The sequence below is a fragment of the Rana temporaria genome, chromosome 1, assembly GCF_905171775.1.
Source record: "Rana temporaria chromosome 1, aRanTem1.1, whole genome shotgun sequence".
Lineage (NCBI taxonomy): Eukaryota > Metazoa > Chordata > Amphibia > Anura > Ranidae > Rana > Rana temporaria.
In genome coordinates, this window is record NC_053489.1 from 478,516,162 (window position 1) to 478,540,453 (window position 24,292).

Below are 24,292 nucleotides of genomic sequence, written 5' to 3' on the forward strand. Positions count from 1 at the left end.
TTTCAGAGAGTTCTCTATCTGTGTGATGTAGCAGCTGATGGGCAAATTGTGCTTGCTTTTTAAATGTGATGGGTCAACCTTGCATGCCGACGTGTGAATCTTGTTTGCGCTTAAGGTTGGCTATAGACAGATATAAGTTAAGCAGGAAACCGGCCAAATTTCCATTCATCTATGGGCAAGCTGGTTGTACTGAAGTCACTCTATTGATCGACTTCAGTACAACAACCCTGTGAAATGTATTTGTGTGATCACTGCTGGTTGCACTGGAGGGATTTTCCCATCAACACTGACTGTGTTAATAGGGGAATCTAACAATCTTCTTTCCTTCAGCCTAGGTTCACACTGCTGCGAATTCAAAATCGCGATAAAATGCATGATTTAGCGGCTGCGATTTTACCGCGATTTTGCCGCAATTTCGGCTGCAATTTAATGTAAATCGCGGCCCGAAATCGCAAACAGTAGTACAGGAACTACTTTTTGAAATCGCAGATGCGGCGTCGCACTGATTAGGACAGTGCCATTGCCGACAATTGCCGCCGATTTGAGATGCGATTTGACATGTCAAATCGCATCTCAAATCGTTCCAAATCGTACCCAGTGTGAACCAGGGCTCAACCTGTGAAAATTGTATAATGTGTGGGCAAATTTTGTTATTGGAATTTTTCTTATGTGTTATATGTTAATGGCTGAATCCTCGTAAAAGATGATAGGCAAATTCTCTATGAAAATGCCAAATGCTATAAAACAAACATTTGCTGAGCAAATCACAAAATGAATCCTTTATGAATAGACCCCCATAATCCCCAAACCTGCGAAAAAAAAAAAAAAAATAATATATGGAATGAGATAGATTACCCCTCCACTACAAAAGTCCACAATGATATCCCCAGGTTTTGCCATGTTTTGTACGACTGATAAGAGGTTATTCAGCTGCTGCTGTTTCCTCACAGCTCGGCCACTGGGCAGGTTTCCTAAGGAAAAATAAACATAGCATATTATTACACAGTGTGAGAGACATGTTGTTAATATTTGATCTCTTTTTATCGAATTAACTACCCGGCAAGAATATAAAACACTAAGGGGTTGGTTTATAAAAACTGAAGAGTCCAAAATCTGGTGCAGCATCGCATGGTAGCAAATCAGCTTCTAACTTCTGCTTGTTCAATTAAAGAGGAGTTCCACCCTTTTTTTTGTAGACACTTTTCTTTTTTGTTTTTAATGGGGCGGCACTTCCTGCACCAGCCACCTAGGCGATGACATCATTAGGCGAGTCCCATTGGGTCCTGGGATATTGGCGTAGTCTATCCCAGGAGTCTCCAGGAAGCCTAATAACTAAATCACTTTGCAACTAGGAAATTACCCAATCGGGAGGAGCTAGGTGCTATTTGATTGACAGGTTGCCATGACTTCCCTGGTAAGTTCCCCCAATGCCGCCATTGCTATGACAACCCGTCACGAACAAACTGCGTCGCGCAGTGTTATTACTGTGCAGGCGCGAGATCGGAAGATGCATGCTGAGTAGCCAGCTGCACCTAATCTCGAAAAATAAACACGAGCGGCTTCAGATGCCCACAACCTCGATGGCCCCCACCTGCTTCTAAGATCAGGTAACATAGTATTGATTCAAAAGGAATAAGGATGAAGACAGTCCTAACAGTATGCAAGTAGAAGTTATGACAATCACCGGGGAGCTTTAAAAAAAAAAAATATATATATATATATATAATAATATAGGGACTTAAGCTCCACTTTAAAGCGGAGGTTCACCCTAAAACAATTATATACCATTACATCCAGCATACTAACGACATCTACAGTATGCTGGGTTTTTTTTCCCCCGTACAAACCGTTTTATTGTTATTTTCCCCCCGGCTTCCGGCTCGCGCGGGACTGGGCGTTCCTATTCAGAGGTTAGATGATTTACGTCTGGTGAAAAACTTCCCCTGGCGCATAAGGCGCGTCACCAGTTTTCCGTAACTAGCCGACCTGCGAGTCGGCTCTATATGGCGCCTGCACAGTCAGCTCTACACGGCGGGCGCAGGCGCCGCATAGAGCCGACTCGTTGGTCGGCTAGTTATGGAAAACTGGTGATGCGCCTTATGCGCCAGGGGAAGTTTTTCACCAGACGTCAATCATCTAACCTCTGAATAGGAACGCCCAGTCCCGCGGGAGCCAGAACCCGGAAGCCGGGGGGAAAATAACAATAATACGGTATGTACGGCAAAAAAAACAGCATACTGTAGATGTCGGAAGTATGCTGGATGTAATGGTATATAGATGTTTTTTTAGGGTGAACCTCCAACTTTAAGCTTTGGCAAAAAAAAACTGGAAGCCGATTGGTTTCTATGCAGAGCTACAGCAGCTTTTGCACTCTCCAGTTTTAGTAAGCCAACCCCTTTGTGTGTATTTACCTCACACTTAATACCACTACCTCCGAAATGTCCAAAGACAAATCATGCATACTTGCAGTACTTTAATGGAGCTCATACGGCTCATAAAATAAATAATTACAGATTAAATACAGCTTCCACTCCACTAACATTTTCTTTTTGTGGCTGCTGTAAACTGAATAAAATGCCTTTTTGGAAACTTCAGTAGCAACATTTCCTTACCTGAATTCCCAACTCCACCCAACTGTCACAACAATAGATAATGGTGTCACACCTTCTGATGGATTCTTTAGAACGTACAGAAAGACCCCTTTCACACTGAAGTGCCGCTAAAACCGACGCTAAAGCGTCAGTCGTTTTTGTTGTGTTCTAGCGGCATTTTAGATTTTGCAACGCTTTTTGGGCACTAGTGGGTCGCTGTTTTTAGGGTCTCGTGATAGTGGGACCATAAAAGACCCCCAAAAAAGCAGCATTGCAACACTTTCAAAGCGCCGCCCATTCATTCCAAAGGGCAGGGGTGTTTTTGGAGTGTTTTTACAGCGCTCCAAACATGACCCAAAGCTGCTGCTTGCAGAACTTTTTCTACCACCCCGCATGCGCACCACCCGAGTGTGAAATCACCCATTCAAATGAGTGGGAGGCAGTTTTCAGATGCTTTACAGGCACTATTTTTAGCGATAAAACACCTGAAAACAGCCTCAGTGTGAAAGAGGTCTAAATCAATAAGTGAAAATCCTAGCTGCAAGAAAGTAACACCTTCACTGTGTGCTTGTGGGAGGGATGGAGTCACAAATAGCTATAGGTAGATCTCACCACTTGAGTCATCAAGCAATATAAGAAGTTGATGAGCGATTTAAAGTGCTTGTACATACTGTATACCCAGTGAAGTAGCCTCAAGTGATACATAGAGATGAAATAAAATCCTCCTACATAAAAGTTGTACCTGCTTATCTGCAGCCCTGTTTTCTCTACAGCCTCTAAGCCCCCATTCACACCTGAGCGACAGCCGCGATCGGCGGTAGCGGCGTATTTTGCCGCGGGTGTGAAACTTTCAATTTTTTTTTTTTTTTTTCAAAAGTCTTCCCATTGCTGTCAATGGGAAAACGCCACTGTCGCCTGAAAAAAAGGGTACGGGACTTTTTTTCAGGCGACAGGCGTTCGGCGTCTATGAGATGTGAACCATCTCCATAGACAGCAATGGGAATTCTCCCCTCTAGCGGCAGAAGCGTCCGGCGTCGAATGTTTTGTCGCTCAGGTGTGAATGCAGCCTTAATCCTCCCAAAACACACAGGCTATTTCTCAGTAGTGGATACAGCCCCCTCTACACAGAATCATAGGGAAACATACACATTTTGAAGCTGTCAGTCAGAGGGGCTGCCATCCCCCAGGATTCTGTGGAGTAGGCATAGGGACTAACAACAATCAGAGGGAAATGACACTTAGTGCTTTGGATTGAGGCTAGTACACACTATAGACCAGTGATAGGGAATCTTGACACCCCCAGATGTTTTAGAACTACATTTCCCATGATGCTCAACTATACTGCAGAGTGCAAGAGCTATATGGGAGATGCAGTTCCAAAACATCTGGGGTGCCAAGGTTCGCCATCACCGCTATAGATGGTTATGCTTTGATTGTTTTTTAATATTAGAGATTAACAACCATTTTAACCCTATTGGGTCACACAGAATGTATTTGTATCTTGCAAGGAAATCCTTTAAGAAGTGTATTGACTAGTAAACCCAACTCCAGCCAAAACTTGTTATTTCGTTTTGGGGAAAAGTTACCGTATTTATCGGCGTATACCGCGCACTTTTTTGACCTGAAATTCAGGGCAAAATCGTGGGTGCGCGATATACGCCGATACCTGCGCCAAGTTTGAACTACTGCGCCGGCATATACCGAGCGCAGTACACTCGTGTATAGTAGGGCAGGCTCGGCTCCTCTCGCAGTCGCGTCCTGGACGTACAGGACGTGACCGCGAGAGGAGCCGAGCCTGCCCGACTATACACGAGTGTACCGCGCTCGGTATATGCCGGCGCAGTAGTTCAAACTCAGCGCGGGAAGTGGGGTTCGAGCAGGGGGGGACGCCGGACCCGACGAGGAGGACACCACCGAAGCCGCAGACGGACGCCGGACCAGACGAGGCCGCCGCGCAAGACACCAAAACTGTAAGTACTAAAATGTTTTTTTTTTACAGGAATGCGGGTCCACTTTAGGGGTGCGCCCTACCCCAGGAGCGCGCAATACCCCGATAAATACGGTATATCATCTGTCAGGTCTTTATTGACATCTGTGTCCCTATTGGGGAAATTTCACTTCACTACTATCAGGACAGGACGTTTTTCTTCTGGGTTCGCAGACTCTGGCTCTGTGACTGGCCCGAGCCGCGATGACGTCATTCCCTTGCATGCGTGCGGGAGCTGCCGGTCACAGCACAGGACTCTGAGGAAACGGCACTGGTGGCTGTTCTTTCAGAGCGCACGTGCCAGTGATTTCACCGGCTGCATCTACAGTAAATTTCTCCTAAACGGTGCACATTTAGGAGATAATTACACTACCACCAAGTAGGTAAAACTTAAAGATGGAACTTAAATTCCTCTTTAAGGCCGAGCACATACTGAGCACTGTTTAGATTTTCATTTCCCATGCTAGCTGAGCTGCCAACCATTAAGCCATTTGACTCAATATACCCTTTAGGTCTGGGCATCTGGTAAAACATTAAGAACATCTGCTGTATAAATAAGCCATAATATCTGCATGCATTATGCCAAATTAACAGTCTTCTTAAAGTTAATCTTGTTCAATGATGACAGGTTTACCCTCTTCTAGATGTAATAGCAAGTGATTTGTGATCAATTACACTCGCAGGAACCAACAATACATTGTTTAGTGGAAACCTGTGCCAAGAAAAATACAGGGACCTTCGCTGCTGGCTTGTCCTACCTGTCCTTGCAATCATCGGACTTTAGCACTCTCTCAAACACTGATCCACAATAAGCATGCAGCAAGTAAAGTCAGAATCCTTGACTTCTAAAAAAAAGTTGGGACAAGTCTTGAGTCTACCGTATATTTACACATCAATATGAGAAACATTGTATTCTGATAACTATGCAGTTAATCATTTTTTTTTTTTTAAATTGTATTTTTATTGAAAAATATTCAGAAGAATAACAATTAAAGCGGAGGTTCGCCGGTAAAATGCTGTTTTTACCCTTAGATGGATGCTCATTTAGTCTAGGGGAATCGGCTAGTTGTTTTAAAATCCGAGCATTACTTACCGTTGTAGAGGGCGATCTTCTCCGCCACTTCCGGGTATGGGCTGCGGGACTGGGCGTTCCTTCTTGATTGACAGTCTTCCGACAGGCTTCCGAAAGGCTTCCGACGGTCGCATCCATCGCGTCACGATTTTCCGAAAGTAGCCGAACGTCGGTGCGCAGTCGCAGTATAGAGCCGCACCGACGTTCGGCTTCTTTCGGTTTCTTGTGACGCGATGGATGCGACCGTCGGAAGCCTGTCAGAAGACTGTCAATCAAGAAGGAACGCCCAGTCCCGAAGACCCATACCCGGAAGCGGCGGAGAAGATCGCCCTCTACATCGGTAAGTAATGCTCGGATTTTAAAACAACTAGCCGATTCCCCTAGACTAAATGAGCATCCATCTATGGGTAAAAGAGCAAAAAACAGCATTTATGGGTGAACTCCCGCTTTAAGCAGTATTTTGAAATATCAATTAGAAAAATAAGCAATTGAAAATGATAAAAAGCTACCATACATTAACCGCTTGCCGACCGCCCGCCAAAGTTTTACGGTGGCAGGTCGGCTAGGCTGCGCAAAATCGCGTAATACAATGTGATTTTGCATTGTGGCCCCTGCTCGCCCATGGTCCCGATGCGAGTGCCCGGCGGCCTCGAACACACAGCTCCCAGTTCTTTCCGGGGGAGAAATGACTGATCGTATGTTCCTACAATGTATGAACTGTGATCTGTCATTTCCCCTAGTCAGTCCCACCCCCTTCAGTTAGAACACACTATAGGGAACATAATTAACCCCTTAATCGCCCTCCCCCTAGTGTTAACCCCTTCCCTGCCAGTGACATGTTTACAGTAATCAATGCATTTTTATAGCACTGATTGCTATAAAAATGCCAATGGTCCCAAAAATGCAGACTGCCGCCATTACTAGTAAGAAAAAAATATTAATAAAAATGCAATAAAACTATCCCCTATTTTGTAGACGCTATAACTTTTGCCCAAACCAATCAAACGCTTATTGTGATTTTTTTTTACAAAAAATATGTAGCAGAATACGTATCGGCCTAAACTGAGGAAAAAAATTGCTTTTTTTGGGGGGATATGTATTATAGTAAAAAGTAAAAAATATTAGTTTGTTTTCAAAATTGTGGCTTTATTTTTGTTTATAGCGCAAAAAATAAAAACCGCAGATGTGATCAAATACCACCGAAAGAAAGCTCTATTTGTGGGGAAAAAAGGACGCCAATTTTGTTTGGAAGCCATGTAGAACGACCGAGCAATTGTCAGTTAAAGCGATGCAGTGCCGAATCGCAAAAAGTGGCCCGGTCATTGACCAGCAAAATGGTCCGGGGCTGAAGTAGTTAAGAGGCTGTCCATCATTAAAGGGGGGAGAGTTGGATAGACAACAAAGGGTGGGGTCAAGGCGGTAAAAAGCGGAGAGAAGATGGTAATAAGTGGCATACAAAAACCATAACAAAACCACAGGGGGAACAGTGAATACATTTAAAAAATATTATTCAGTACACAAAGTTACATACAGACAAGGTTGTCCAGCAAAAGTGACAGTGATAACTGAGAAAACTCAAGGCAAAAATAAAGGGCCAGATTCAGGTACATTTGGACAGGCGCAGCGTATCAGAGATACGCTACGCCGCCGTATCTTACCTGGCTCTAAGTCGAATCCAGGAAGATTTTGCGCCGTAAGTTACGGCGGCGTAGTGTATCTCTCAGCGCGTATTTCAAATTGGGCGGGTAGGGGGCGTGATTCATTTAAATGAAGCGCGTCCCCGCGCCGATTGAACTGCGTATGCTCCGTTTTGAAATTTCCCGCCGTGCTTTGCGCGAAATGATGTCGCACCAACGTAATTTTTTGAACTTCGACGTGAGTTACGTCCTTTCCTATTCACGGACGACTTACGCAAAAAAAAAAAAATTAAAATTTGACGCGGGAACGACGGCCATACTTTAACATGGCAAGTCTATCTATACGCCACATAATAGCAGCTTTAACTATACGCCGGGAAAAGCCGACTAGCGACGATGTAAGAGAATGCGACGGCCGCGCGTACCTTCGTGGATCGACGGAAAAAGCTAATTAGCATACCCGACACGGAAAACGACGCAAACTCCACCCAGCGGGCGCCGAAGTATTGCACCTACGATCCGAAGGCGTACGAAGCCGTACGCCTGTCGGATCGAAGCCAGAAGCCGTCGTATCTTGGTTTGAGGATTCAAACTAAAGATACGAAGCGGCAAATTTGAAAGTACGCCGGTGTATCAGTAGATACGCCAGCGTACTTTCTCTGAGAATCTGGCCCATTGTTTTCCCATGAACGGGTCTACTGCTTGTTTTGTAGGAGTGAGAAGACAGCTTATACTCACCCAATCCTTTGTTTCATTGGAAAACGGCATTTCCCATGGTCCAGAGGTGGACTGTTCCACTCTGGGCTTGATGACGTCAGGAAAAGTCCACAGCTCAAGACTGCTGGAGCGCGGGGTGCTGGACTGATCTTGTGCTGGGAGGACCGGAGAGTTAGGCAAGTATACAGTATCTCCTTTCTCTTCTCCCCTAGGCAAAAGCCTAGGAGTTCCACCCAAAAGTGAAACTTCCACTTTAAGCACTCATTGCCCCCTTACATGCCACATTTGGTATGTAATTTATTTGGGGGGGGGGGGGGAGTGGGGACTTCCTTTGGAGTGGGACTTCCTGTCCCACTTCCCCCTTCGGGCCGTCTAGGTGACTCCTCCTCTCCACCTAGGCGGCCCCTCCCTCTAGTCGATCTTCTGGGACACGCGACAAGGCCCCAGAAGATCACTTTCCACTGTGAAAGCGCAGTGTGTGCCCGGCCGTGAAGCCAAAAGCTATAACGGCCGGGTGCCCAGAGTGTCAATGGAGGCACCGGCGGAGAGGAGCGGGCGGCCAAATCGCTGGACCGTGGAACAGGAAAGTGTCTGTTTATTAAAAGTCAGCCGCTACACTTTTTGTAGCGGCTGACTTTTAGAAAAACATAAAAGGCCTGGAACTTCGCTTTAAGCAGCTGGTCATAATTCATGTCAATGTCACTTTTGTTGGCTAAAGTCGGGTATACACAGGTAGTCTTTTTCCATTCAACCAGTGGGTTGAAAAAAAAAATACCTGGCAGATCCCTGTATCAATTTGCCTGCAAGCATTGATTGAATGCTGGTTTTCTATTTGACAGACGCTGGTCTACATCACCATACTAAAAGTCAGCTGATTCCTGCTGAATCGGTCGATCTTGAGTATGCAAGTATTGAGCCGCTGGTGTCGTTTCTTCAGTAGCTGTGCCGTGACAGACGGCTCCTGCGCGCATTGCGTGGCAGTGACATAATCATGGCTCTGGCCAATCAGAGCGCTGGAGCCGCGAACCTGGAAGTAATTCCAGTGGAAGATGTCGGCCGTGTACTCGGAGTGCCAACTCCGATTCAGGGCATCGTTTTGAGGCAAGTATTTCATAATGAACTAGTACGCGATGCATACTAGCTCGTTATGCCTTTGTCTTGCAGGGGTTTATTGTCCCCTGAGGTTTACAACCTCTTTAAAATAAGAAATGCAACACTTTAACAGCCACCAAGTGTTACACATTCCTGACAAAGCACACTTTATCGACATTAACGCAAAAGGTTATACAAACAGAACATATTATTGATTACCTGACTCCCAGAATACTATGCTTTATATTGGTTACATCCTTTTCCTACAGCTGCATTCCATAACGTATTTACAATTACTGGTGAGCTGGAAACACAGAACATGTTTACAGGGGCCAATAAAACTGTCGCTACCTATTAGGATGGCCGACACGTTTCTCCTACCGCTACAAGGAGTTAACTTTCCCCTAGTAAAAACTTTTTTTTTAGCCAGTGGAGCAGAGCGATAATATGCAACGCTTTAAATAGAAATCCGTACATAAGCAAGCAGAGTTTTAAATAGTTCCTTCCCCTGAACCAGAAAGCTTTTCTGTTGCGTATTTGCTCATGTGAACATCCATTACAGTGTCCAACATTCCATGGGGGGGTTTTCACCAACGGTTTGTAATGATCAGTCTCCCTGTCAGCGTGTAGAAAAGTGAACAGCTCCAGGCACCTAGACATACGCAGGGATGACAGATGGAGCCCCAGTGTAAACATACACAGGCAGAGTCAGGAACCGACATGTAAGCTGTAACCTCACACAATCTTCCCACCTCTCCTTCACCTCTCTTCATTCACTAAAGCCCATGTATTAGTGATGCTCAGTGGAACAAAGATAGTGTCATGACAGCTATCCGTGTCTTACTTAGTGTGGTATGAGCAATATATACAGGTCAGGTTTACCTGCATTTCAGAACCTTACTAGGGGCTGTCATCACCTGGCCTATCACAAGGCACACCTCTGCTCCAGACTTGTTTTTCATTCATTCATTCATCCATGAGCGAAGTACCGGATGCATCTGCTTTTCTTGTGTCTACAATTCATCTATCTATTTCCATCTTAAAATAATCACAACATAGATCATCTGACATTACTTGCATGAGTCCAACATAGTCACATAGCTATTTATTGGGCAACAAGATCCAAACTGTCAACAGACAAAGTGGGGTTCCAGTCATACAATGCCTAAAAAGCCCCCCTCCCCATCCTATAAAGATCTGTTAGGTAGATTCACAAAGAGTTAGGCCGGCTTATCAGTAGATAAGCCGACCTAACTCTGAATCTACGCCGGCGTTTGTTTAAGTGTATGCTCAAACAGAGATACACTTAAACAAAGCTAAGATAGGCCGGTTTGCGCCGTTCTATCTTAGCTTGCAATTTTTTGGATGGCCACTAGGTGGCGCTTCCATTGCGGCCGGCGTCGATTATGTAAATGAGGGGATACGCCGATTCACGAACGTACGTCAGGCCTACGCCGCCGAATTACGTAGTTTCCGTAAGGCCTTAGGCAGCCTAAAGTTAGAGCTATGCTCTAGTGGACTAGTAATGTTAAAGTATGGCCGCCGTTCCCGCCGCGAGGTTCGAAATTTTTGCTCGTTTGCGTAAGTCGTCAGCGAATCAGGAGTTACATCGTTTACGTCCGTGTCGAAATCAATAGGCCCGTACGGCGTACTTAGCCGCAATGCGCACTGGGAAATGTAGTCGCCCGGCGCATGCGCAGTGTCAAAAAACATCAAAAAACGTGAGGTCAAGCCTCATTTCCATACAACACGCCCCCCTCCAAGTCATTTGAATTAGGCGCCCTTACGCCCGCTCGTTTAAGGCTACGCCGCCGTAGATTAGCAGGTAAGTGGTTTGAAAATCACTACTAGCCTAACTAATTTACGGCGGTATAGCCTAGGCTAAGCTAGGCCGTCCTAAAGTTACACCAATGTACGTGAATCTACCTATGTATATTTACAGACTCTAAGGCCCCATACACACGATAGAATCCATCCGCTGAAAAATCCCAGCGAATGGGTTTCAGCGGATAGATCCTATGGTGTGTACAATCCAGCGGATCTGTTTCCGCAGATATTTATCTCCTGGGATGGATTCCAGCAGATCGAATATTCGCTGACATGCTAAACAAATCTATCTGCTGGAATCCATCCCAACGGATGGATCCGCTGGTCTGTATAGACTCACCGGATCCATCCGTCCGAAGGGATCCCCCGCATGCGTCGTAATGATTCGACGCATGCGTGGAATTCCTTATATGACAGCGTCGCGCACGTCGCCGCGTCATAATCGCGGCGACGGCCCGACACGTCATCGCCAGAGGATTTCGGCGCGGATTTCAATGCGATGGTGAGTACACTCCATCGCAGAGAAATCCGCTGAAATCCTCCAGAGGATTTATCCGCGGAAACGGTCCGCTGGACCGTATTCACGGATAAATCCTCTCGTGTGTATGGGGCCTTAGGCCGGCTCATCAGTAGATAACTTGACCTAACTCTGAATCTACGCCGCCGTTTGTTTAAGTGTATGCTCAAACAGAGATACACTTAAACAAAGCTAAGATAGGCCGGCTTGCGCCGTTCTATCTTAGCTTGCAATTTTTTGGATGGCCACTAGGTGGCGCTTCCATTGCGGCCGGCGTCGATTATGTAAATGAGGGGATACGCCGATTCACGAACGTACGTCAGGCCTACGCCGCCGAATTACGTAGTTTCCGTAAGGCCTTAGGCAGCCTAAAGTTAGAGCTATGCTCTAGTGGACTAGTAATGTTAAAGTATGGCCGCCGTTCCCGCCGCGAGGTTCGAAATTTTTGCGTCGTTTGCGTAAGTCTTCCGCGAATCGGGAGTTACGTCGTTTACGTCCGCGTCAAAATCAATAGGCCCGTACGGCGTACTTAGCCGCAATGCGCACTGGGAAATGTAGTCGCCCGGCGCATTCGCAGTGTCAAAAAACGTCAAAAAACATGAGGTCAAGCCTCATTTCCATAAAACACGCCCCCCTCCAAGTCATTTGAATTAGGCGCCCTTATGCCCGCTCGTTTGAGGCTACGCCGCCGTAGATTAGCAGGTAAGTGGTTTGAAAATCACTACTAGCCTAACTAATTTACGGCGGTGTAGCCTAAACAGGCTAGGCCGTCCTAAAGTTACACCAATGTACGTGAATCTACCTATGTATATTTACAGAGTCTAAGGCCCCATACACACTATTAGATTTTCTGCAGATTTTTGTCTCTTCAGATTTACCAAAACCATGTAGTACAAGAGCCTGCCTGATTGCATATTAAATGCTTATATCTTACGAAAACTGTCGTCCGAGGAAGAATCGTACAATAATCGGATCGTTAGTACAGAGCCGATCACGACAATTCATCTAATATTATTCGATCGCACAAGCACGAAAATCTGATTTTCGTATGGTGTGTATGGGCTTTAAGGCTACTTTCACACAGGCGTTTTTCAGGCGCTTTTGGGCTAAAAATATCGCCTGTAAAGTGCCTGAAATACGCCTGCCCTGTAGCCCCAGTGTCAAAGCCCGAGTGGTTTCACACTGGTGCGGTGCGCTTGCAGGATGGGAAAAAAAAGTCTTGCAGGCAGCACCTTTGGGGCGGTGCGGGAGCGGTGAATACCCCGCTCCCAAACCACCACTGGCATTGAAATCAATGGGCAGCACTGCCGAAGTGCCTGCAAAGCACTTCAGCAGTGGCGCTTTGCGGGCACTTTTAACACTTTATTAGGCCGCTATCGAGGGTTAAAAGCTCCCCACTATCGGCTGAAAGGCGACGCTAAAACAGCAGTAAAGCCCCGCTAAAACTAGTGGCACTTTACCGCTATCGCCCCCGCCCCAGTGTAAAAGTAGCCTTAAGGTTTGACCTCATATTATTTGGTTTTGGTAAATCTGAAGACAAAAATCTACAGAAAATCTAAAGCCTCATACACACGATCGGACTTCAATCTGACTTTTCCGTGTTTTTTCAGCTCTTTACCGCCACCCTTTAGGCAACTTCTGCTATTGTCGGCTGATCTTTAGCATTGGTTCTGAGCATGCGTGTTTGTACTTTGGACTTGTGTACATACAATCTTATTTTCCTCCATCGGACATTTGTTGCCCGAAAGTTTGAGAGCATTCACAGCGAACATTTGTCCAATGAAAAAGCAAAAACAATGGTCCGATGGAGAATTCACACGGTCGGATTGTCCGATAAAACACGTCCGTCGGACAATTGTCAAAAAGTCAGATCGTGTGTATGGGCCTTAATAGTGTGTATGAGGCTTTAATCTGGTCTGGTCACATGATCCTGCAGTTCTGGATCCCTTGTGTCAGTGAGTGGCGGCTGCAGGGGAGAGGAAGCAGTACCGACAACGGTTGGGCCATGGATGCAGATGGGTGATGTCATGGCTCCCAGAATTCACAGCTATCGTTCATTGCTTCCTGCGTTCCCCTGCATTGACACGGGAATTTCACATGAATTGACATTTCTGGGAATAAATATTAAAGATAATCGACACTGGAAAAAATATGTTGCCCACCAGTACTGACCTCCTTTTGAAAGTGTTAGTTTCCTGGCTGCTTCTGGCTTTATTACATGTCTCAGCATGTAGAACTCCTAATCGCAATACTTATTTCGAGTCATGCAGATTGTGAAGTCAGAACTCCAAATCCGTAAAATTGTTCTGGATCATACCGATTGTGAAGTCAGAACTTCTAATTTGTATACTTATTCTGGGTCAATGGTTCAAAGTACTGAAGTCAATGCATCAGCATGACTGCCAGGAAGCTAGCATTGTCAAAAGAAGTGGTTGGCAACGGAAATCTATATCGTTTATCAGCTTAGGTTTCCTTTCAGCAGAACGAGGATATTAACTCCTTGGTTCAATATGGAGTTGGCCCATCCTTTGCAGCTTCAACTCTTCTGGGAAGGCTGTCCACAAGGTTTAGGAGTGTGTCTATGGGATTGTTAGACCATTCTTCCAAAAGTGTATTTGTGAGGTCAGGTACTGATGTTGGACGAGAAGGCCTGGCCTGTAGTCTCGGCCTGGCCTGACTCTGTTCTGGCTGCCTTTTTATCATCTCTCCTTCCTGTATGGCCCTACCCCAGGCCATCCCAGGAAGTCTATATTAACTGTTGCACTGCAGGGCTGTTCAACTTTGTTCGTAGCTTGAGTTCCTGTCTGCCGTGTGATTCGTTAACCTTTCTGTGTACCGATTTTGGCTCGTCCCCGACTACTCGTGTTTGCCTGTGACCCTGACCTTTTAGCCTGTACCTCGGCTTACCCATCACTATCCCTTGTGTTCTCATTGGCTGCTTCCTCTCTCTCCCTACGGAGCGTGACCTGGGGGACGCCAGGGGTCGCAACCTGGATCCAGCTGCAGCGAAGGCCATCCTCACCACCAGAGGCTCTGGGGAACACAAAGCTGGGTCTTAGACTCCGCGCCCTGGGGAATCTTGGGCTCACGCTTCCTCTCTGTTCGCAGCAGCCGGCTATAGGGTTCACTACCCTGTGGTGCATCCCTGACCCCAATGGGGTGCACTTGTCACCTGGCCACAGGTGACATGACAGTCCTCAGTCTCTAACCATCTCTTGTATCATGTCCTCAGTCTCTAACCCTCTCTTAGTCAAGAAGTTCAGGAGCAAGGGGTGCATGCCAGCAAACATAGCAAGTTCTAGTAGGAATACAGCAATAGGAACTGTAATAGTCTTTGGGATGAGATAAAATTGAGGGCTGTATGTGAAGCACTTCAGGCTGCTCTCCTCAGAGTATAGGCAGCTCAGTTGGATACAAGAAGAAAGAAGAAGGGGAAGCACCACTAAGTGCAAGATCACAAGGGGGATTTTAATGCCAACGGTTAAAAACACTTACAGGATAAAACAAGAATAGATTGCCTTTCACATCAATGTGGATGTCAGCCATGGATCCTCTGTCCTGTAGGTGCTGCTGGGATCTGGTCCACAGTGGATGGATGTGGGGGGAATGGACCCTCTTACATCAATCGGGGTTCACTCCCTGTCTGCTACAGAGGGTCCATGCCCCCCACATCCATCCACCGTGGACCAAGTCCTGGCGGCACCTGCAGGACAGAGGATCCATGGCTGACATCCACATTGATGTGAAAGGCAATCTATTCTTTTTTATCCTGTAAGTGTTTTTAACATTTGGCAATAACATCCCCCTTATGATCCTGCACTTAGTGGTGCTTCCCCTTCTTTCTTCCTCTAACCATCTCTTGTATCATGTCTGCAACATCTTACTTAAACACACTGCTAATAGTATTAGCAAAATTTCCATTTGGTGCACCTCTAGCAGATGTGATACAGGAGATGGTCAGAAACTGCAGACATGATACAAGAGATCAATGCAGCCTTACCAGTGTCCGTCAAATGCAGCCTCACCAGTGTCCGTCAAATGCAGCCTCACCAGTGTCCGTCAAATGCAGCCTCACCAGTGTTCGTCAAATGCAGCCTCACCAGCGTCAAATGCAGCCTCAAGAGTGTCCATCAAATGCAGCCTCACCAGTGCCTGTCAAATGCAGCCTCACCAGTGTCTGTCAAATGCAGCCTCACCAGTGTCCGTCAATTGCAGCCTCGACAGTGTCCGTCAATTGCAGCCTCGACAGTGTCCGTCAATTGCAGCCTCGACAGTGTCCGTCAATTGCAGCCTCGACAGTGTCCGTCAATTGCAGACTCATCAGTGTTCGTCAATTGCAGACTCACCAGTGTCCGTCAATTGCAGACTCACCAGTGTCGGCAATTGCAGCCTCACCAGTGTCCGTCAATTGCAGCCTCACCAGTGTCTGTCAAATGCAGCCTACCAGTGCCTGTCAGATGCAGCCTACCTGTGCCCGTCAGACGCAGCCTACCAGTGCCCGTCAGACGCAGCCTACCAGTGCCTGTCAGACACAGCCTACCGGTGCCTGTCAGACACAGCCTACCGGTGCCTGTCAGAAGCAGCCTACCTGTGCCTGTCAGAAGCAGCCTACCTGTGCCTGTCAGAAGCAGTCTACCTGTGCCCGTGAAATACAGCCTACCAGTGCCTGTCAGATGCAGCCTACTAGTGCCTGTTAGATGCAGCCTACTTGTGCCTGTCAGACGCAGCCTACCTGTGCCTGTCAGAAGCAGCATACCTGTGCCTGTCAGACGCAGCCTACGAGTGCCTGTCAGAAGCAGCCTACCCGTGCCAATGAAACACAGCCTACCAGTGCCTGTCAGACACAGCCTACCTGTGCCTGTCAGACGCAGCCTACCTGTGCCTGTCAGAAGCAGCCTACCTGTGCCTGTCAGAAGCAGCCTACCTGTGCCTGTCAGAAGCAGCCTACCTTTGCCTGTCAGAAGCAGCCTACCTGTGCCTGTCAGAAGCAGCCTACCTGTGCCTGTCAGAAGCAGCCTACCTGTGCCTGTCAGACGCAGCCTACCTGTGCCTGTCAGACTCATCCTACCTGTGCCTGTCAGACTCAGCCTACCAATGCCTGTCAGAAGCAGCCTACCAGTGCCTGTCAGAAGCAGCCTACCAGTGCCTGTCAGAAGCAGCCTACCAGTGCCTGTCAGAAGCAGCCTACCAGTGCCTGTCAGAAGCAGCCTACCAGTGCCTGTCAGAAGCAGCCTACCAGTGCCTGTCAGAAGCAGCCTACCAGTGCCTGTCAGATGCAGCCTGCCTGTGCCTGTCAGACGCAGCCTACCCGTGCCTGTCAGACGCAGGCTTTCCAGTTAGATGCAGCTTCAGCAGTGTCCGGATCAGAGCGGCGATCTCCCACTGTGTCAAGAAGCTGGATTTGAATTTCCCGACCGCAGTAACAATTGCCCACCTCCTGTGATCACGTCACACTGATTCAATATCCAGGCATTGGATCAGTGTGCCGTCTATCACAAGAGGCGGGACATTGTTACTATGGCCGCCCAGACAATTCAGCTCCCTGAAACAGGGAGATCGCCACTTGGTGGGGAGAGGAGGAGGGAGGAGAGGAGGAGGGATGGGAGGACGGGACTTTGAGCCACCAGGATGACACCCCGCAATGGGTGTCACCCGGCAGGGCAGATCACGTCCTCTTTTCGGCTCCATTATCGGCACCTTTTCGTCTTTCGGTCACATGTCAAAAACACAATGTTTCGGTGGCTGAAAATTCAGTGCACCACTAGCTGCTCTCAGTCAAATCGGGCGAGAAGGTAGTGGAGAGTGTGGCCAAGCCACCTTGTATCTATGGGCACATACCCACACTGGTCCCCCATAGCATGCGGATTGCTAAGGGGTTACCCACAGAAAGAAGGAGCAAACAGTGCTGGCAGTGGACTCCAGAAGAAGAGGTAAGTGGCCTATCTGTGCAAAATCGTTGCACAGGGCAGGTAAGTATATAAAAACTTTTGCTTTTAGAATCACTTTAAGTGCCCATAGACATGAAAATAATGCTACCCAAATTAGCCAATCCCATGTCTATTAGGACTAGGTAGACAATCCTGGTTGACATGAGAAAAACAACTGACTTAACTAGAATGACAGCCAGGGAATCTGTGTTTTTAAACTGGCCAGGCACAGGGAGGTCTTAGTCATCAAATCAATTCTCAAGAAAGTCTTTTGTTAAAAGACACGTATAAATCTTTCAGTACTTTCTAAAGAATATCCCTGGAGGCTGACACTACAGATAATACAAAAAAATTGAGAAACGGGGAATTAAATAAAAAATGACAAATGCATTTGAACTGTTGCAGCAAACAGAGAAAATACTGGAGGCGTTAGCTAATGTTCATTGAGATCTTCCCAGCAATAGAAACAAGAATCACTCACACCAATGTTATATAGAATATAACAAATTATCACGTCCATGGAAACAAAGCATATACTTCCTTTAGATTTATACCCCATTTTTCCTTTTTGCTCAGTCACTTGTTAGTCTTTCATCCCCCTTTTCTTTTGTTTTCCATTCAGGGAACGTTTTAATATATCCCCCCACTCCTTGACCCCCACACATTGGATACAGCTTATATACTGTAACGAGAGGGCCCATGGGACCCAGAAGCTCTTACAAAGTATGAGCCAGGAAATAATGGACATATCTTGGATTGTCTGTAATCCACAATATATTCCCCATTTGGGGTTCCCTTACATATACCATGATTACACATACAGTTTCACACAGAACTCTGTTGTTACATTCTGTTGTCCATGTGGGGCACTCCTATACGCGTTTCCTCTCTCCTGGGACACTTACCCTGTGTGAGGTCTATTTTTTATTTTTTTTTATCCTCCAGCCAGTACTCCATATACTCAGGCTCACTCTTAGTGATACAAAAATACTAAAAACTATACAGCGTTAGACCCATTGCACTTACCGTATTTTCCGGCGTAGAAGACAACCTTTTATAAAAAAAAGAAAAATGCAGAAAAAGCGGGGGTCGTCTTATATGCCGGGTATAAAGTGAGGGTCATCTTATACGCCAGCCGCTCGCTGGATGTCCGCCCTCCGGATGCTCGCTGAATGTAATACTGTATACACCGCTGAGCCAATCCCAGCGAGCGATGTATTCAAATGAATACAGAGCCTGCTCGGATTGGAGTAACAACCTCTGCCAATACGAGCAGGCTACATACAGTACCCTGCTCGGATTGGCTTTGAGAGTCAGAGGCGCGAGCTGATGATGTTACAGCCTCTGCTAATCCGAGCAGGCTTTGTATTCATTAATAGAATGCATCCCTCGCCATGATTGGCTCAGCGTGGTATACTGTATGTATACTGTGAGACAGTATGTTACCGAAGCTACTGAACATACGGCATTACCGCACATCCAGCAGACTGGTCAGAAGGGGGTCATCTTATACGGCGAGTATAGCATAAAACAAACGTTTTATATGGAAACTTAGGGGGTCGTCTTATACGCCCAGCCGCCTTATACACCGGCAAATACGGTAGCTTGATCTTATACTCCTACCCATTATAGGAGTGAGCCTTATACTCAGGTATATTTTATATACAGTTATTACCATGGATACCGCATCTAGGTTGGTTCAGGCTTGCGTCCGCTCTATTTTGTCTTGCCGGGTCTTCGTTGGACCCCCTGCCCACAGCTCCCGGGACAGATATTCTTACTAGCAGCCAAGTGAACATGAACATATGATTTCTCTTTTAACAGTTTTTGTGAGTATGGGCACAATATGGTGACCTTTTAATGTTTTGTGCTAGTACATTGTATTTACCTTCTTTTCAACATATTCTTACACTGTTTTATTTCATAGATATTAAGGTTGCATCAACCCCTGAGTAAGTGAACAATGTTCACGACATGTGTTGGGATACTACGTTGCATACTTATACTTACTATGGATTACTCTATGGAAAACTGTATTCGACTGCAATATACCATGTACACAGATCTGTTTAACAATATGGCATTGCCTGTGGCCACTGTTGACCCTTAGATTGTAAGCTCCATGAGACTGCCCCCCCCCCTCCACATTGTAAAGCGCTAAGCTATGTAAACCCTGTATAACAATAATAATAATGATATACTGTACGAACCAGTGCAACACTTTAACTGGTAAAGTGAAAATTTGTCAAACAGGGACTTTTTAATAATTTTTTTTTAATTTAAATTTTTAAATTGACTAATAATTGCCTGACCAAAAGAGTTAAAGCATATGTACAGTGCATCCGGAAAGTATTCACAGCGCTTCACTTTTTCCACTTTTTGTTATGTTACAGTTACAGTCTTATTCCAAAATGGATTAAATTGATTATTGTCCTCAAAATTCTACAAACAATACCCCATAATGACAACGTGAAAGAAGTTTGTTTGAAATCTTTGCAAATTTATTAAAGATAAAAAACAAAAAAAAATCCCATGTACAGTTGTGCTCATAAGTTTACATACCCTGGAAGAATTTATGATTTTTTGGCCATTTTTCAGAGAATATGAATGATAACACAAAATCTTTTCTTTCACTCATGGTTAGTGTTTGGCTGATGCCATTTGTTATCAATATTCTGGCAGCAGAAACTACACAAATGACCCTGATCAAAAGGTTACATACCCTGGTGATTTTGGCCTGAATGGCTATTAAAGTCAACCATCCTCACCTGTGATCGGTTTGCTTGTAATTAGTGTGTGTGTGTATAAAAGGTCAGTGAGTTTCTGGACTCCTGACAGACCCTTGCATCTTTCATCCAGTTCTGCTCTGACGTTTCTGGATTCTGTGTCATGTGGAAAGCAAAAGAATTTTCAAAGGATCTGCGAGAAAAGGTAGTTGAACTGTATAAAACAGGAAAGAGATATACAGTGGAACCTCGGATTGCGAGTAACGCTGTTAACGAGCGTTTCGCAATATGAGCACTGTATTTTTAAAAATCCTAACTCGGTTTGCGAGTGTTGTCTCGCAAGACGAGCTGGATTCAGGTCAAAGCGTTGTGCAGTACCGCGTTTGGCCTGAGAACGGGGGCGCCGGAGCCGATTGGTGCCGGTCAGAAATGCTCAGAAAAACACAGAAATACTCCGTTCCCAAGCCTTTCCGAGGTCAACCGAGCTGTCCTTGGGCCATTCTGACTGTTTCCGAGGCTCTCCAGTGCCCCCCCACCTCTGGCCGTATGCGGCATTGCATGCCATTGGAGCAATGCGGAACAAATTATTTTAGTTTCCATTGACATCAATGAGGAAACTCGCTTCGATATGCGAGTACTTTGAATTACGAGCATTCTCCTGGAACGGATTATGCTCATAATCCAAGGTTCCACTGTAAAAAGATATCCAAGAAATTCAGAACGCCAATCAGCAGTGTTCAAACTCTAATCAGGAAGAGGAAAATTAGTATTCACAGCCTTTGCTCAATACTTTGTTGAAGCACTTTTGGCACCAATTACAGCCTAATGTCTTTTTGAGTATGATGCTACAAGTCTGGCGCACCTACTTTTGGGCAGTTTCTCCCATCTATATGGTATGGTATGGAACCTTCCAGAAGAACAACCATCTCTGCAGCACTCCACCAATCTGGCCGGATTGGTGGAGTGCTGCAGAGATGGTTGTTTTTCTTGAAGGTTCCCCTCTCTCCAAAGAGAAACGCTGTCATGTACTTTGTCACCCCCAACGAAAATCCTTCTCCCCGATCGCTCAGTTTGGCCAGACGGCCCGCTCTAGGAAGAGTTCTGGTGGTTGCAAGCCTCTTCCATTTATGGATAATAGTGTGCTTATTGCTGCAGAAATGTTTCTGTACCCTCCCCCAGATCTGTGCCTCCATACAAACCTGTCTCAGAGGTCTACAGACAATTCCTTGGACTTCACGGCTTGGTTTGTGCTCTGACATGCACTGTTAACTGTGGGGCCTTATATAGACGTGTGTGTGCCTTTCCAGACCATGGCCAATCAACTAAATTTACCACGGGTGGACTCCAATCAAGTTATAGAAATATCTCAAGGAAGATCAGTGGAAACAGGATGCACCTGAGCTTAATGTTTAGTATCTCAAGGAAGATCAGTGGAAACAGGATGCACATGAGCTTAATGTTTAGTGTCATGGCAAAGGCTGTAAATACTTATGTAAATGTTTTTTTTTGTTTTTTATTTTTAATAAATTTGCAAAGATTTCAAACGAACTTATTTCACATTGTCATTATGGGGCATTGTTTGTAGAATTTTGAGGAAAATAATGAATTTAATCCATTTTGGAATAAGAATAAGGCACATAACAAAATGTGTAAAAACTGAAGCAGTGTGAATACTTTCCTGATGCACTGTATAGTCAAACTTTTATAACCATAATATTATTTCCACACTGTAATATTTCTAGCTTGCGCCTTACTTTGTGAAGATCCTCATTTACTTCCTTGAATTCTGAGACACATATTGTTATTATACAGGATTTATATAGCGCCAACAGTTTGTGCAGCGCTTTACAATGTAGAGGGGGGACAGCACAATTACAATACAGAAAGGACAGGAAGGCCCTGCGGTACAAAAAGGTAATAACTGTGGAGGATGGTCTAATGAGGGTGGCCTAGGTACAGTTCTTAGGTGGGTGTGGGATAGGCTTCCCTGAATAAGTTTTTAGGGATATTCACTATACCCTTTCTGTAAGCACTGCTGTGTCACACATTTCACAGAGCCTGCCTTCTGAACTACAGAGGTGCTGAGAGGAGGAAATTCAGGAGGCGGAGTCAGTACAGGAATCACTGCTTGCAGGCGAGGTGCTATGGGATATGTAGTCCTTAGAAATGGAAAGCGGGGAAGCTGCAAAGAATTCAGGGAATCCAGTTGTGGAAAGAGATGGCCAGCAGACTGGCAGCATTCACCACATGAAAGGAAAGCTTATTTTGGATTGCCAATAATATTTATTGATGCATTGCTATTACAATGCTGATGGTACAAAGTAAAAGTGCATGCTGTGACCATAGATTGCCTTTGAATTTCCTTTAGGGCGAGGAATTAAATTCCACCATTAGACCCCTGTTGCTGGCACACACTGCTATGGCAGTACTTTTAAGCCATCAATTTACAGATTGCACATAACATGTTTTGTAAAACCGTTCACATTCACCAGTGCAATCCATCATCAGCAATTTCCTAAACAATAGTCATATTTTCTCCTCTTCTGGTAATCATAAGTCTTTGTTAAACAAAATCTCAGGCTTGATGATAAAGCATGTATCATTTCAACTTTTAGCCTTGCAATGTGCGTAATATGTTTATTTTATGGGGATTTCCACCTTATCTAAAGTGTTGATCTTTCTGGTAGTTAACATAATAATATGGGAAGGAAGAAAGCCCCTTTACCTCCCGAGGCAGAAGCATACAAACCTAAATATGATGAAGTAACATGTTTTAGGTGCTTCTACATTTCCCCACAGAAAATAAACACGGAAGGAGATGAAAAGAAATGAGGGAGAAGGTTTTTTTTTTTTCTTTTGCTTAGGACAGTCACGTTTTGGATCGTGGCAACAGATTTTGGCTGGAATCCGAGTCCACAGGACAATATGTGCAGAAGGGCACTACTTATCCTGGGACTAGGCAGATATGCCAACTATCCAGAGAAGCTCATAAAGTAAAGATTACTTTGTTAAAGCCATACAGGTGAAGGCAAACAAGTTATATAAGCAGGTCCACAACACCTGACCTCTTCATGTCCTAGTTCAGGGATATGTCCTAGTTCAGGGACATCCTCCAGATGTTGCAAAACTACAAGTCCAATCATGCCTCTGTCTCTGGGTGTCATTCTTGTGGCTGTCTGAGTCTTGCTATGCCTCATGGGACTTGTAGTTCTGCAACAGCTGGAGGTCCGCTAATTGCCTATCCCTGTACCTAGTTGGTATGGCTTGATAAGAAAGAAGCAAGATTTTTGGATAGACAAGCTACTTTGAACTGCCTGAAGCACCTGTTGGAAGTTTACAAGCATGCAGTTTATTTATTTATTTATTTATTACTATTTATTTGGGAAGCGCGCATATACCACCGGTCGTTGGTGCCAAAGCGCTTTGTGACAAAATAGCCCGGATGTTCTGGCGTGGGGAGCATAATTAAAAGAGAAGGGAGAAGAAAAAAAAAGAAATCAGCGAAGAAAAATTGGCCTAGGATTGAAATGCTTGGCAGAATAGCCAGGTCTTCAGCTTCTTCCTGAACGCATATAGGCTTCGGGAGATGCGAATGTTAAGCGGGATTTGGTTCCAGAGAGTCGCCCCCGCGGAGCCAATCCGTTTTCCTCCTATAGAAATTAGCCTGTCAGTATTGCCAATGAGTAGAGCTTTGTCGGCTGAGCGAAGACAGCGTCTAGGTATATAGTGTGGAGTCAGATCTGATAGGAACTGTGGGCCCAGCTGGTGGTAGCCCCTGTAGATCAGACAGAGGATTTTAAAATTGACCCGTTTTGTAACAGGGAGCCAGTGAAGTTTTTTGAGCACAGGGCTGATATGGTCTTGCTTTTGGAGATTGTAGATAAGCCTGGCTGCTTGATTCTGCACCAGCTGCAGTTTCTTAGACCATTTCATTGGAATGCCTAGTAGGACTCCATTTGAAAAGTCAAGGCGAGAAATAATTAGTGCCTGGACTAAGTCTTTCCTCTGGTCTTGGGTCAGGAGATGTTTTGCCTTGCGGATAAGTCGTAGAAAATGGGAGGCTCTCGAAACCGATTGTCTAACCTGGGGAATCATACTTAGTTTTTCGTCCAGGATAACCCCCAGGACCGTCACCTTATCTTTCGGATTAGGTGTCAAGCCCAACTCAGTGGGCCAATTTTGAAGAATGTCAGTCTTGC

The 24,292-nt window shown here is 45.6% G+C and overlaps 1 protein-coding gene across 2 annotated transcripts in view; it reads right to left on the minus strand.

Annotated features, from left to right (window-relative positions):
• GSTCD (glutathione S-transferase C-terminal domain containing) overlaps window positions 1–24,292 on the minus strand; it is a 252,930-nt gene that overhangs the window by 44,282 nt on the left and 184,356 nt on the right. For both annotated transcript variants that reach the window (XM_040329687.1, XM_040329686.1), the window contains exon 6: window positions 856–971. In XM_040329687.1, coding sequence (XP_040185621.1) covers window positions 856–971 — 116 coding nt within the window. The remainder of the gene's footprint in view (window positions 1–855; window positions 972–24,292) is intronic.